This window comes from Corythoichthys intestinalis, chromosome 8 (genome assembly GCF_030265065.1).
Source record: "Corythoichthys intestinalis isolate RoL2023-P3 chromosome 8, ASM3026506v1, whole genome shotgun sequence".
NCBI classification, from domain to species: Eukaryota; Metazoa; Chordata; class Actinopteri; order Syngnathiformes; family Syngnathidae; genus Corythoichthys; species Corythoichthys intestinalis.
Window position 1 is genome coordinate 7434956 of NC_080402.1, and position 16573 is coordinate 7451528.

Consider the following 16573-nt stretch of genomic DNA (forward strand, 5'->3'; position numbering starts at 1 on the left):
TCATCATTTATGTCTCGCTAGCTAGCCATCATCATCTATGTCTCGCTAGCTAGCCATCATCATCTATGTCTCGCTAGCTAGCCATCATCATCTATGTCTCGCTAGCTAGCCATCATCATCTATGTCTCGCTAGCTAGCCATCATCATCTATGTCTCGCTAGCTAGCCAATGTAGCTATCATTTATCTTTCTCTCGCTAGCTAGCCTTCATCCATCTCTCGCTCTCTCGCTAGCTAGCCAATGTAGCCATCATTTATCACTCGCTCTCTCGCTAGCTAGCCATCATCTCTCTCTCTACCAAATACTTTAAACTTTAACTAATGCTATTCTTGATTAAATTTGTGCATGTATGCAGAAACTGCTTCTTTTAGGCATGTCTTGTTTCATGTGCAAAGTGCGCTGAATCGTCAAACATTGCACAGTGATGCCATCTGCCGCCAAAATGATTTTATTTCTTGTTCCTCATAGTGGAAACTGACCACTGAAATGTCAGATTGGTCTTTTTGTGATAGGGTGTCATTTGGACGGAACTGCGGGGACATTTTGTACTAAAGTTAGCCTTAAGGGGAGATGCACGCTCTTTGTTATAGCTTTCAGCCTTTAGTAGCATATTAGTGCTTGACGGCAATGACCATCCAATCCATTATCCGCTCCCAGTTCATCACTGTTAATGGCATGAATAAACGCTTTGTCCACGCAGCTTAACCCGGACTGCTCTGACGAGTCGCCGCCAGACTACGAGTTTATGCCGGGGGGTCCGTCCGCCAACCCGGCCGTTAGCGCGGTTGGGCAAATCAGTGTCAGCGAGAGCTCCGTGGCACTGGAGCTGGCCCAGAGGGCGACTCATCCCGACGTGGAGTTGGCGCCCCAGGCAGAAGAGAACTACTTTATTTCCAGCAGTGAGTTCTGTATAGTATGGTCTGAAGTGCTCCAGATCCCACTTGGCAAAACATTTTTTTTTAGATTTAATTGATAGGTTTTTAGGTAATAAATCTCGAGAACAAAATGTCTCATGGTCAATATTTAAACGACATTACATTAACACACAAAGTGGATAATAACAAATATAATTCATTCAACGACGCAAGTTCATAAAAAGACCTATAACTTGGCCACCGGGAGGCAGCGTGACACTTCACAGAGAGAAGCAAACATAAACTGTGAGAGAATTTTATTCATGCTTAAAACAACCATTATACATCATATTTTGTATGTTTTTGTTATGCTTGCATGAGAACATTGTAGCATAAAGCATCATTGTTATATCAACCTGTTTGAGTGTGCCTTCCCATAGACCAGGGGTCAGGAACCTATGGCTCGCGAGCCAGATATGGCTCTTTTGACGGCTGAATCTGGCTCTCAGACAAATTTTCAATTAAGAGAAAAAGTTGCGTTATGTAATGAGAGAGCGCTAGAACCTCGGGGAAAACGGGCGGGCGTAAGGGCCACAGGGGAAGCGTTAAAATTAGAAACCAGTAAGGGGCGCTCACATTTTTTCCTTTGGCAAGCCAGTGATCAGACGACATTCGGGACAGGTGCGGCAGTGGAGAACGCAAAAGTCTGATGATGCGTCTGGCAGTTGGTCTAAATAATAGCTATGCATCCGTAGCGTGGTGCAGACAGAGATGAAATGCTTCAGTCTTTTACTACACATTTAATTTTGTTTTATTTCCATTTTTCTTGTACAGCTGAAATAAGATAAAAACAAGAACGTCCGTCTCGCATTGCTGCACACAGACGGCTCATTTCTTATTCGCTCTAAAATGCTAATTCTTATATAATTATATTAATAAACAAAACTTTTTTTTGTGTCGTTTAACTTCTGCATTTTAGACACTACTAGCATTCACTCGTCGTCCGCGCGCCATTACGAACACATCTGCAGTTATACATACTTAAAGATCAACATATTTCTGAACAATATTAACACACAATACATATCACAGCTATCCTAAATTAAAGCAATCCTCTAATATACACAGTCAACTGGTACTCTTTTTCTCACCTGAAACAAGAAAGAAAAAAAAAAACTTTTAACAACGTCCATCTCGCATTGCTGCATAGACGACTCTTTTCTTATTCGCTCTCAAATGCGGACAGTTATTGCCCATGCACGCCAAGAAGCCAACACTGCCCCCTACTGGTTTAAAACCGTAAGTATAAGTCTTTTTAGACTGAAACTTGTGTATTTTGCACAAACACAACGAAATAAGATTAAACATTTTAAACATAGGTTGAATCTTTCTGTGGACACAACAAAATATTAAAATAACTGCTGTAGATATTATCTAATTATTATTTTAAAAGAATTCAGAGACTTATTGTACTTTCAAAGTGTTGAAATTGCATAAAATGCACATATTACTTGTATTTTTTGTTTTAAACATATTGTATGGCTCTCACAGAATTACTTTTAAAAATATGTGGTGTTCATGGCTCTCTCGGCCAAAAAGGTTCCCGACCCCTGCCATAGACTGTATCACAATATGCCCAAATATGGACTGTTATGTTCCTGTTTTCCAATATGCCCTGAATGAATACAATGGGCGTCTGTGGCTTATCAGACTGAGCTTATCTTCGTTCTAGCCGGGACCAGTGCTCAAGGTCTCAGTTCAAAGATGTTTTTGTTTGGAAAAATACCCAGGTTTGTGAGATGATGAGTTTCGTTTCTTAGTAAGTTTCTTTTCACAGTGGGCTTCAGCACCACCTTTTCAACACTGTAAATGTCCAGCCTCTATTGTACTTCTTCGTACTCTCAAGCATGAAAATCTCCCACCTTTCGACGAAATTCTCCGTTTTGAAGTCAAAAAGGGTGACCTACGTGAGTCGTGTAGATCAGAGGAGAAACTTTTTTTTTGGGGGGGGGGGGGGGGGGGGGGTCGGTAGTAGGCATGTGCTGGTTTCCGATGTCACGGTTTACCATGGTATGAAAACGTCGCGGTTTCAAAACCACTAAAATTATCTGTCACACCGTAGTACATAAGTCGGTATTATTTTTCATGTGTCAAAAATGCAGCCAAAAGTGGCGGGGTAGTTGAAATATACAAAATGAATACATTTAAAACGTACAATTGTATTTTTCCATGTGTGAGTAGCTTCAACTGATTAGCACCATGAAAAAGTTCGCCAAAAACAACACACATTTTCCTTTCAAATTCAAAATACAAACTAATTAAAAACTTACAAAGACGAATGTTAGTCTAGGCTTAGCTGGAAGAGCAACTTCGTCGAGGTTTTAAGTCTCACGAGTCACAACCGCTAAGTGAGAAACAAGCTTGATCGCTAATTGCCACAGATGATCTTGTCCTAAGCATAAATTCACGTTCCCTGGACGAGGGGAGGTCTCACTCCCAATATTTTTTTCAGATGAATGCATTTGCCAGCATATTGGATTTGGTCAGTAACGGTTTCAATCCTTTTCATATTTTGCTGTATAACAAAGTTACTGCCGTTTGTTGCAATTTGTGTCGAACACTGCCAGAGCTAGCCAAATCTCCAGTGAAAAAATAGCTTCCATTAAGTTAGCGTCTAGCTTGTGTATTTAACGGTAATATAAAAGAAACGCAAGCTTCTTTCTAATATCGCTGTACACAATGCTCAGCGCGCTTGCGCAAAGATTCGTACGCATGCGCACATCAGTTAAAAGTGGCGAGTACTCACTGTTTTTGTTTTTGCTGAGTTTTTTATGACCTTTTCATTCCCTCAAAAATACTTTTTGCATGTATTACCCTCTCATACTTTTAACCATTGTGTTTTTTTGTGGTAGCTTTTAAGCAGTTGACCACATTAGTCACGTAGCGTATTTAAACTGTCCTTATTTGATATAACTACATTTAAGTCTTTCTTAAGGCATTTTTTAGTACGTTCTGCCTGTATGTATCGAAACAAAACAAGTTGAGAGCAAGCGGTAGTACATTGGGTGTCAAATTTGTCTCATATACAGTAGCACGCTTCGCCGATGTAGACATTTTGGCAAAACGCCGGAACATATGTCGTCCACACCGTTCTCACCTTTTTAACCCCAGGCCCATTTTCATGCCTGTACTCTGAGTGATCACAGCTCCTGGCTGAATCACATCATTTTGTACCCGAGAGGTCTTGTTCATAAATCCTTCGAAGCAAAGCAATCCATGGTTGTGGTCGTATTCATTTTCTCTAATCAAGCTATCGAGGTAACACTTGTCTTGGAGTTCAAAATTGTATTTCCCTGACAGACAGTAAACTACAGTAGTAGAAGACCAATACAAGTTTTGTTGACATAACTAAATTTTGGCAGTGTCCAAAGAGCACATGCGAGTGTTATGTATGTCTTGTAAATGAATGTTCCTGAGACGTTTGTGTGAAAATATTCATTATTTTCAGTTACATACTTTGACACAATGCTAATTTTCAGTAATGCTTCTGTTGTATGTTAGCATTGAATTAATGTGTTTTTTGAACAAATGACACTTTTCCGTCACATTTATTCGATTGAAAATGTGACTGCTGATCACCAGAAACCACCGCAACTATTTCTCAATTTCTAAACAATTTCCCCCTTTCGTCAGGTGAGCACCAGCTGCCACTCAGCAGTGATTCCGACTCTTCCCTCAACATGCTAAGCGGGACACAAGCGGACCCCGTCAGAGCCGGACAAATTTCGGAGAAGGAAGAAGAGCAGGACCGGAGCACAACTACTTGACTGAGGCTTGTAAACTCACGCTTAAACTATCATCTTCTGGTTGTTTTAACACCCAAATATTTCCAAATGAAAGGGTTGACCATCCACTTTTCTGCACAACGAAGCGACCCTTTTCATTGTTTTGACGTCCACTTTTCCCAGTGAGAGGTTTTCAGTAAAGACTGTGGAAATTGTTGCCTTTCCAAGCGACTCAAAGGATGAAAACGGACGCTCCCTCCGGTACGAAGCTTTTAATTATCCAGAAATATATTCTGTTCGGGGGGGATCACTGCCAGTTTTTTCCTTTGGAGTTGAAATGACAAGCAACATTTGGACCGGTTCACCATGTCGCCTACGTGCGCTGACTCACGCTCTCGTACAGACTTTTTTCGCACAAGTGATGTCAACCTTGTCGCCAATATGTCGTCTTCGAGTCCCTGCCAAGTGTATTTTTTCTGTTCTTAAGGGAAAAATAAGGGGACCAAATAATGGGACGCCCCGACTGCTGCCACGTAGGAAATGCTGCATTAATTTTTGATGTCATATCAATCCGAGTTTGGGTGATGTCCTTTCTTACAGTGTTGCACCGATACCATTTTTAGGCTGAACGATACCGATTCTCATCAGCCGTTAGGATACTAGGTGTGTGACAATATACAGTGGTATGAAAAAGTATCTGAACCTTTTGGAATTTCTCACATTTCTACATAAAATCACCATCAAATGTGATTTGATCTTTATCAAAATCACACAGATGAAAAAACTGTCTGCTTTAACTAAAACCACCCAAACATTCATGGGTTTTCAGATTTTAATAAGGATGGTATGCAAACAATGACAGAAGGGGGAAAAATAAGTGAGTGAACTATCACATTTAATATTTTGTGCCCCCCCACCCCTTTGGGAGCAATAATTTCAAGCAGACGCTTCCTATAGCTGCAGATCAGTCTGGCACATCGATCAGGACTAATCATAGCCCATTCGTCTCGATAAAACTGCCGTAGTTTAGTCAGGTTCCTGGGATGTTTGGCATGAATTGCTGTCTTTGGGTCATGCCACAGCATCTCAAGTCTGGACTTTGACTTGGCCATTCCAGAACTTGTATTTTGTTCTTCTGAAACCATTCTGAAGTTGCTTTACTTCTGTGTTTTGGATCATTGTCTTGTTGCAGTATCCATCCTTTTTTTTTTTTTTTTAGCTTCAACTGTCCGACAGACGGCCTCAGGTTTTCCTGCAAAACATCCTGATGAACTTTTGAATTTATTCTTCCATTAATGATTGCAAGTTGTCCAGTCCCGGAGGTAGCAAAACAGCCCCAAATCATCAAACCCTCCACCATGCTTCACGGTGGGGATGAGGTGTTGATGTTGGTGAGCTGTTCCATTTTTACTCCACACATGACATTGTGTTACTCCCAAATAATTCAACTTTGGTTTCATCAACCCACAAACTATTTTGCCAAAACTTCTGTGGAGTGTTTAAGTGCCTCATTGCGAACATTAAACAAGCAACAATGTTTTTTTTAGACAACAGTGGCTTCCTCCGTGGAGTTCTCCCATGAACACCATTCTTGGCCATAGTTTTACATACAGTATAGTTGATGTGTGCACAGAGATATTGGACTGTGCCAGTGATTTCTGTAAGTCTTTAGCAGACACCCTAGGGTCCTTTTTTACCTCTGAGTATTCTGCGCTGAACTCTTGTCGTCATCTTTGGTAGACGGCCACTCCTTGGGAGAAAAGCAACAGTGCCAATACGCTCTCCATTTGTAGACAACTTCTCTGACTGTCGATTGATGAACATCCAGACTTTTAGAGATGGTTTTGTATTCTTTCCCAGCTTTACACAAATCAACAATCCTTGATCGCAGGTCTTCAGACAACTCTTTTAACCGAGCCATGATGCACATCAGACAATGCCTCTCATCAAGGCAATTCTTACCAAGTGTGTGTTTTATAGTGGGCAGGGCAGCTTTAAACCACTCATCAGTGATTGGGCACACACCTGACTTAAATTGTTTGGTAAAAATTGGTTTCAAAAGTCTCCCTAGGCAGATGATTCACTTACTTATTTTTCCCCCTCCTGTCATTGTTTGCATACTATCCTCATTAAAATGTGAAAACCTAGAAATGTTTGGGTGGTTGTAGTTAGAGCAGACTCATTTTTCATCTGTGTGATTTTGACAAAGATCAGATCACATTTGATGGTGATTTTATGCCGAAATTCCAAAAGGTTCAGATACTTTTTCATACCACTGTATCGCAGCAGTGATGTATAGCGATACTTATTGTTCTGCCAAGAATCGATATATCGTTTAGTCTCGTGATGAACTAATTTGAATTCATGGCAGAAGCATGAAAACCATAATGGCCCTACTAGGGCGGCCATGTTGGTAGAGGCGACGATTGCGTCCATGTTAAAATGAAGTCATAACATTCTTAGCTCATTTTTAAAAGACACTGCTTTAGTCATTGTCTTTGACAGGGCTAGAAGTCCAATCCATTGGAAGTGGGAGGGATGGCAGCACTGCCACCCTCCCGCTTCCACTGGATTGGACGTCTACCAATGATGAAGTCATTGACGGTGTGCTTAGCTGACAGCCATCTTGTGTAGGGCGAAACTTGGAAACAATCTGGAAAAGAACATAATGCACAGCATTTAAATGCCCTATCGGTACAGATACGAGTATCGGTATCGGTGCAACACTACTATCTTATAGGTGTGTTTTTTAATCAACTGCAGCGAGTACCAGGTTTTAACCAGGTATCATGGGTTAACTCACCAAAAAGTCTCAAGAAGCTACGCCATGAAATCAATCAATTTGTTTTGATGAGATCATTTTAGGGTCATCTTGGACTTTATTTTTGGTAAAAGTAGTGAGGATTTTGTGGGGGGGGAAATTAGCTCCCGAAGCCAGTTTTACGTAGTTGCATGTTCATCAAGGGTTGACCCACCAAAAAGTATGAGGTCATGCTGTAACATGAACTGTTTTGGTTTGAAAGTACGCTTTTAGCCTTATTTTTGATCATAGTAGTTAGAATTTTTTGGGGGGGAAAAAAAACAGCCTCCGAAACCAGTTTTACCTAGTGGCATGAAATTTGGTAAGCATGTCAATCACGAGTCGACACACCAAAAAGTCTCAAGATGCTATGCTTTAAAACAGTGGTTCTCAATCTGGGTTCGATTGAACCCCAGGAGTTCGTTGAGTAAGTCTAAGGCAGTGCTTCTCAATTATTTTCTGTTACGCCCCCCCAAGGAAGACTTAAATGTTTCGCGCCCCCCCCAAACTCTGCCGCCACTATAAATAGTATCATTTGTCTATAATTTTACTATTATAAGTACGCCTCTGCCCCACACTTTTTTTCCTATTAGAGAAAATAAGAGATCAACTTATAAAGCATAACTTTATTAACATTTTCTTTGTAACCGAAACACTTAACGCGCATCAATTTGCCTGAATTAAAAAAAAAAAAAAAAAGTCACATCCAAACTGTAAAAATACACTGAAGGTACATTTTTGACCATTTGATACTGAAAAAAAAAGTAATAACAAATTCAAAAATGATTTGAAACATTAACTCATGGGGACAATATGCCAAAAAATTTGACCGAAAAAACAAAACTGAATAGAAGAAAAAAAAAAATTTGTGTCTTTGGACAGAAGGACAATTTTTATTTTCGCTGCTCACTGCTCACAGTATCACCTCCAGTTTGCAATGGTGAGGGGTTATTTTGCACTGAGCATGCTAACAGTGCTCACTGGTTTACTGATACAACACTGACAAAGTGGGACGATTGTTGGCAATATTCGGCACGTTTTCGCTGAAAAACAACCAAGCGGCTTATCAATGAGATTGGGGTCCAATGTCTTTAAGTGGCGTCTTAATTGATTTGGCTTCCGGCTGTCCGCTATAATCATTTTTAGACACAGCAAACAGTGGTCTTTCCTCATCTACCACTGTATTAAATGTCAAAGGCAAACGGCCCGAAAAAAGCGTATTCTCGGCGGCCGAGGGAGAACCGTAAGTGAGGGTGGTCGTCGTGACGATCCCAAGCCGAAAATGGCACTTCTCGGGCGGACACGTGAGAACCGGAGAAGACAGTGGGTCGCTGCGTGAGTCCGGCCGGAAAACGGCTTTCGAAAACGGCACACAGCTCTCCAGCTCTTCATGAGTCTCTTCCGTGTGATCTTGCTTACTTCAAAAATACTGCGCGCACTTTGAAAATTAGAGTGCCACTGCCACCCACTGAGTGGATGTGCAAGTACACTTTATTCTAGTACGGCAAAAAAAAAAGCATGTTCCCCGAGGTCACACGCACCACCCCAGGGGGGCGCGCCCCACTATTTGAGAATTACTGGTGTAAGGGGTTCAGCGAAGGTAAAGAAACACAGAGCCTTATGTTCATACGCTGATTAAATCTAGGCAAAGTGGCTTTTTAGACAAGGTTTCGGACTTGGTTGCTCCCAATTTATAGGCTTAGTTTCTTTTTTAACTGCTAGTCCTCAATCTGATGGAAGGAGGAACTGGTTTGCTCAGTGGAAGGTTGACTCGCACTTGGTATGAGGGAATACAACAGACCAATGGGCAGCGTGTTCTGAAATTTTGACCTGTTTAAAAAACATACTGTCGAAATGAGAAGAATTCTGAACGGGAATTAGCTCAATTATTAGCTTGCTAGCTCAGATATATTGGTTTTGAATTTGAAAAAAAAAAAAAAAAAAGCGTTATTTTATTTAATTCCGAAGGGTTCGGTACCTTTAGCAAGGTTAAGAACCAGTCCTTTAAAATATACTATTTTGTTTTGAAGGGACCATTTTAGTCATTTTGAGCATTTTGTTTGAAATTTTTTCAAACAAAAATTTAGCCCCCGAAACTAGTTTTACTTGGATGCGTGAAATTCAGTAGATGTGTCGATCCCGGGTTAATTCACCAAAAAGTCTCGAGGTCATGCCGTGAAATAAAGTTTTATGTAGAAAGGATACATTTAGGGTCATCTTGGACATGTTTCGGTAGTACTGTAGTAATTTGAATTTTGGGTGGGGAAAAAAAAAATCAGCCCCCGAAGCCAGTTTTATTTGGCCGCGCGAAATTTGGTAGATATGTCTATCACAGGTAAATTCACCAAAAAGTCTCAAGAACCTATGCTGTAAAACGAACTGTTTTGGTCTGAAAGGATGATTTTTAGGGTGATATTAGTCCCATATAGACTAAGATGTAGTCCTAAGTACTTTAATATCATTTAATTTTTTTAATTTAGATTATTTTTTTCTTCCTCAAAATCACAAGTGTTAGCTTGATAGCTAGCCTGGTACTTCTGCAGTTGAGTGAACAAAACGCTCCAGCTGCTCTATGACGAAATCCGATATTTGTAAATGAAACATCCAACACCAGCTTTACCCAACGTCATTGTGTAGCCGACTGTTTTTCCCGCCTGTAACCCCTCGTTTTCCACGTAAAAGAGGTTCAAGTAGTTCCTCCGATGTCCTCTTTGCCCGTCTTGTTGCACTTTACAGCCTTCCAGTGAGTGTGAAAGAACTTTAAAACAAGGGACTTGAAACTTTTGAATAAGGCGCATGACTTGCGCTCGCTTGTTGTGGTATTTGATGCCCAGGGGGACCAATCTTGGTATATATTGCACACTGTCTAGCAGACAAGATCATGGCTATTTTCTTACATGAATGTGTATGATGGGCAAAATGTCCCCATTAACGTTGATGCATGTGTACGCCTTGTGTCGGAATAAAAATCCAGGTTGCAATATCATTTTTTTAACTTCGAAAAGGATGTGGTTCTTGAATTTTGATTTGAATTTAGTGAAAAAAATATACAACCTCAATATATATATTTAAATACTCTTCTAATTTGAATATTGCGTACAGTACAAAACTGCAAAAAAAAAAAAAAAATTGGGCTGTATAGTATTAAAAGGGTGACTTTTTCATTTAATGCATTATTTAAATGAACTGATCAGTTTGATATTGTAAAAAAATATTGCAGCCTAAATTATTTTTATTTCCAATGTTTTTTTCCCAATTTGTGAACTACAGTGGGGCAAATAAGTTTTTAGTCAACCACCAATTGTGCTAAAAGTTCTACTTGAAATGATTAGAGAGGCCTGTAATTGTCAACATGGGTAAACCTCAACCATGAGAGACAGAATATGGGGGAAAAAAACAGAAAATCACATTGTTTGATTTTTAAAGAATTTATTTCCAAATTAGAGTGGAAAATAAGTATTTGGTCACCTACAAACAAGCAAGACTTCTGGCTGTCAAAGAGGTGTAACGTCTTCTAACGAGGTCTAACAAGGCTCCACTTGTTACCTGTGTTAACTCATTTTCAGTATAAAAGACAGCTGTCCACAACCTCAGTCTGTCACACTCAAAAACTCCGCTATGGCCAAGACCAAAGAGCTGTCGAAGGACACTAGAGACTGAGAAGACTGGGAAGACTGAATCTGCAATAGGTAAAACGCTTGGTGTAAAGAAATCAACTGCGTGAGCAATTATTAGAAAATGGAAGACATACAAGACCACTGATAATCTCCCTCGATCTGGGGCTCCATGCAAGATCTCACCCCGTGGCGTCAAAAAGATAACAAGAACGGTGAGCAAAAATCCCAGAACCACACGAGGGGGCCTAGTAAATGACGTACAGAGAGCTGGGACCACAGTAACAAAGGTTACAATTGGAAACACAATGCGCCGCCAGGGACTCAAATCCTGCACTGCCAGACGTGTCCCCCTGCTGAAGCCAGTACACGTCCAGGCCCCTCTGCGGTTCGCTAGAGAGCATTTGGATGATCCAGAAAAGGACTGGGAGAATGTGTTATGGTCAGAATTTTTTTTTTTTTAAGTCAAGTTATTTTTTTGTTTTTGTTTTTTGAAACAACATTTTTGATTGAAGTCATGTAATTTTGCGTTTGGACCACATTTTGGCTAGGACATTTGTGTCTTTATTATTCAATCAAAAAATAAGTTGCTTCAAACAAAAAAATATACATATTCAAAAGAAAAATCCCTTCAAAAAAAAAAAAATTCAAGCGTAGAAAAAAAGATTTGAATGTGAAAAAATATTTGAGACGGAAATTCCCATTTGAACACTTCATTTTTCATTCAAACTGTTTTCTTTGAAGCAATCCTTTTTGTGTTTGAGCCATATTAGGGGTAGGACATTTGTGTCTAAATCATTAAATCGCAATAAAAGTTGCTTTAATCAGAAAACTTTTTAATCAAGGAAAAAAAATCATTTGCAAAAATATTTTTTTTATTGAAGTGACACTTTTTTTGAAAAGCAAAAAGTTTTAAACTTTTTTTTTTTTTTTTTTAAGTGGAAAAAGTTTTGAAGGCACTTTTTTTTCGATTGAATCATTTTGACACAAAGATTCAACTTCAACGCTCGTTCCGGTGTGTTTGAGTGGCAGGTGACTACGCAAATGGCATAAAAGTATGAGGCATGAAAAATGGCCACCAGGGCTCCATCCAGCCATCGGAGTCTGCTGGAGTCCAAGCCGAATATAGGGCACCGGTACGGGGGTGTGACATCGGTAGGGATGGGAATCGAAATCCGATTCCAATTCGGAACCGGTTCCGAGTGTTTCGAGGCCTCGACATCACAATGAAAAAGCCTTAACGATCCCTTTAACGATTCCGAAAGATGCGTATTGCGTCATGACGTGTGTTGTTCTCCAGACGCATCAAACTAGCATGGCGCCAAGAACCACTCGCTCCAAAGTTTGACTACACTTCACCAGGAAAGAGTGTGAAAATGAAAGGCTACGACGGGTAAGAACGAGCATTGCAGCCATAAACATAACAATGACAGCACGTAGGTTCAAACGCTCGAAAGTGTGTCTTCACTTCACGAGGAAAAATTACAACAAAGCGACTTGCAGTCATTGCAAGGTGGAGATAACTGCATCGGGAGGGAATACGATTGCGCTGTCCTCACAGAGAGGCTAAGGCTCAGTCCTGGCTATAAAAAAAAAAAGTCCCGGCTATACAGCTAGCTAAACTCCCAAATGACGATGCAGAAGACGTTGGTATAATTTGCTGACTTTATTCAACCATCACTTGAAGAGTGAAACTAAGAATAGAAATGAAACAAATCAATTTCGTCCCCAATAACAAACAGGTTTGCATCAACGTAAATCAGCGATGATTAGCTGCTAAAAACAGTATGGTTTGCATTCGTTCACTAGCATTAGCACATCGTTCAAACCACTACACAACTGGATTTAAGTGTCCAATCGCGAGTGGAAACACAACAACAACACAAAAGATGATACATACAGGCGTTGCCTCTGTAGATATTAACATTAACAAAGAACGTAGGCTCGTAGAAGTGTTTCCCTCTCTCACTCACTTGGATGCGGCATTTCTTCTTTGGGTGTATGCTCGCTCCAGCTTTCCTCAAACTGCGGCCCGCGGCCCAAATACGGCCCGCCTCCACATTTGGTCCGGCCATTTTGAATTATTTTTTTTTCTCGTGTTATTTATTTTCTGGCCTTTTCCTTGAAGAATTCAGAGAGGGTTATTTGGTTATTATCTATTTAATTAATAGTTTTTATTATTAATTATTATTGTTATTATAAAGAATCCAGAAAGGGTTATTTGATTGTGGCTTTCTGAAAAACAATAATTTTTTACATTTATGCACTTCTGCAATCGTCACACTTTTTCTGTAACAAACTGACCCCGGCCCCTCATCAGAGAAGGGAAAAGTTATGTGGCCCTCACAGGAAAAAGTTTGGGGACCCCTGCTTTAACACATATTGCCAAAGGCAGAACAAAAACCTATCTGCCAATATATACCAATATTTTTTATTTCTATTAGATAAATGTTTCAGTAAACTGTTACACATTATTGTGTATTTGCCACTTATTGCCACAGTTAACATTGAGGCTTTGGGCCTCTTTTGATCTCGTTGTGAGTTTGTAAGGTTGTGACTTCTGATTAAACAAACTCGATGCCAATCAAAACGTTTGTTCTTTTTCCCCGAATTAGAATCGATAAGAGAATCGATAAAGAATCGAATCGTTAAGCAATATCGATAATGGAATCGGAATCGTAACAATCCTATCAATTCCCATCCCTAGACATCGGCATCTCAAAACTTTTTGCTTTTCAAAAAAAAGTGACACTTCAATAAAAAAATGTATATACGAGGGGCATTCAAAAAGTAATGCACTCAAGTGCGTTGCTCGTACAGGATTCTACCAATCTTGTTTATATTTGGCACAAACATGACAGGACACACCTTTTTGCGATTTTTATATGTGTTTTTCTTATTTTCAGATTTTTAAAGCTTAAACTGGCTTCCAAAATGGCTGCCCCTCTTGAAGCTCGTCAGAAACAAAGAACTATAATCAAATTCCTTGTTGCAGAGGGAGAAACCCCTCTGAGGATTCACAACCGGCTGGAAAATGTCGACAAGGATGATACTATAGCACTGTAAAAAGATAGGTACAGCGATTAAAAAATAGTACCGAAGACCACGAAGAGGTGGGTAAAGCCAGCATAGCCGATAAGCCCCGTAGTGGTTGCCCATCCACCTCTGACGAGCTTCATGAGGGGCAGCCATTTTGGAAGCTTGTTTAAACTTAAAAATCTGAAAATACGAAAAACACTTACAACAATCCCAAAAAGATGTGTCCAATCATGTTTGTGCCAAATACAAACAAAATTGGTAAAATCCTGTACGAGCAATGCACTTGAGTGCATTACTTTTTGAATGCCCCTCGTATTTCAAATTAAAAAAATATATTTTCAAAAATAGATTTTTTAAAATTTTCATAATTTTTTTAAATTCATTTTTGCATTCACATTTTTTTTTATTGAAGTGACTTTTTCTACGATTGAAAATATATATTTTGATTGAAGCAACTTTTTATTTAATTGAAGCAACTTTTTTTTTTGATTGAATAATAAAGACACAAATCTACCTCCATACGCTTGAGCCCTATAATGGTGGGCGAGGCTAACCGGCAGATTAAAAGACTAATTTGTCGTCATCTGCGCTTTGCTAAATTGTTGTATATAGTCGAATCGTCTCAAAATATGACTCAAATTCACATAATATGCTATAGACCCTACCCACGTGACGTCACAACTCCGCTCTCCTGAATGGTACCGCCCACTTGTCCGTCAAAACATAGTGTTAACCTGTTACGGCTACGTACATTTCTCCTATTTACGGCGTGTTTTTCTGCTCCTTAACATTAATAATCAAAATGGTGAAGGCGTGTGTGGCTGTTGGTTGCACTAACAGAGAAGATGGAAGGAGAGACTTGAAGTTTTACCGTATTCCGAGGGATCCAAAGAGGAGAGCGAAATGGACGGCTGCAATTCGACGTGAAAACTGGGCACCAAAAAATCACCACAGACTATGTAGTAGTCATTTTATATCCGGTAAGATGCATTTAAGATATACTTAGAGAGTTTTGGGCTGACAAATAACCACAATTAAGATCATTGCGAGGCTAATCGCCGACAACATACGACGTAGTACGACATAGTTTCAAATTCAAGATGTTTGTGACTTCCCTTTCTTCCACCATCGTTATTTTTTGAATAATATTTAGCTGGTACCAAGTGAAAGAAACTGGCCTCGTCTACGGGGCTGACAAATAACCACAATTAAGATCATTGCTAGGCTAATCGCCGACAACATACACGTATGTATGTAGTGAGAGTGCTATCGCTAAACCATATAAACATTAAAAGCCTTAACTCCATTGACAAACGACATGAAATACATTAGACTTGACAGTGGATGTTAGCAATAACAAAAGATTTTGAATTGAAAATTTCGTAACTCACCTTTCCAAGCACAAGATAGATTCCTGCCGAATTTTCGTGGACGAGGACCTGTTTCACCCAACCAGCAACGAAGTATTTATAAGCCTCCAAGCTCTTGAAGTTTTTCAAATTTTCGTGAGAATAGGCTGATTTTGTGTGGACAAGATAATTGTAAATATCAGCGTAGCAGATGTCAGGCAGACAGGGCGAAGACAGTGGGTCGAAAAACATCGATTTGGGCATCAAATATGGATCTGGCGACTGTATAGAACGAAGCTTTTCCACATAACGCCTTTTATGCAACACATCCAGTGAGTTTACGGCATCAGAAAGTAGTGATGGGACGAAATGGGCCGAGGTTCCGAAGCTTGTGTCGAGTAATGGGAGGGGTGTTTCCACGAGGCTTGTAGCGAGGCGCGCGTCATTTCGGCAGAACCCGGAAATGATGACGTGAGAAGCCTCGCCGGCCGGCTGAAGCTGATATATGCTTCGGAAGTGATCCGACGTTCGGCGCGCATTGCAAACACAGTAGGCTACAGACTACGGTATAAATTGGTTGCAAAACGCAATGGCGATCGCCTTTTATCTCACATTTTGTGCATTTCGGGCTCCTGTACTTGTTACATGATCTGTGCGCAACAGTGCAACCAGTGCAATCTTTTTTCGAGCCTTGTCCTTTGCTTGCGATGGAAATTGCGCAAAAAAAAAAAAAGCGATCCTCCCCTGTATGGGAACATTTTCATTTGATTGCTTTCAATAAGGTAAGGGAGAAGAACTACATTAATATAAATGTGAGTGTGTGTACCTATCTGAACCAAACATCAACAGAATGAACAATCCATTAGTGTACTGGGAGGCACAAAAGAATACCTACCCAAATTTATAAAAACTGACACTCACATTTATCAGCACCCCAGCTTCATCTGTGCCTTGTGAAAGAAGAATATTTTCTAAAGCTGGTGAAATATTGTCCAAAAAAAAGAAACCGTTTAAAGCCAGCCACTGTGGGAAAACTATTATTTCTCAACAAAAATGAATAACAAATTATCCTTAGTACTTGTTTTGTTATTTTTGTTTTGTTATTTTGTTCACATACTAAATTACTAACATAA

General features: G+C 39.9%; 1 protein-coding gene and 1 long non-coding RNA gene across 2 annotated transcripts in view; one reads left to right on the forward strand and one right to left on the reverse strand.

The window, feature by feature from the left end:
• Positions 1-10424, forward strand: part of LOC130919832 (RING finger protein 150-like) — a 23802-nt gene extending 13378 nt beyond the window's left edge. The window contains exons 6-7 of the mRNA XM_057842417.1: positions 700-898; positions 4547-10424. Coding sequence (XP_057698400.1) covers positions 700-898; positions 4547-4680 — 333 coding nt within the window. The 3' untranslated portion in view covers positions 4681-10424. The remainder of the gene's footprint in view (positions 1-699; positions 899-4546) is intronic.
• Positions 1-16011, reverse strand: part of LOC130919835 (uncharacterized) — a 26901-nt gene extending 10890 nt beyond the window's left edge. The window contains exon 1 of the long non-coding RNA XR_009064020.1: positions 15483-16011. This is a non-coding gene — a long non-coding RNA (uncharacterized LOC130919835). The remainder of the gene's footprint in view (positions 1-15482) is intronic.
• Positions 16012-16573: the final 562 nt, after the last annotated feature.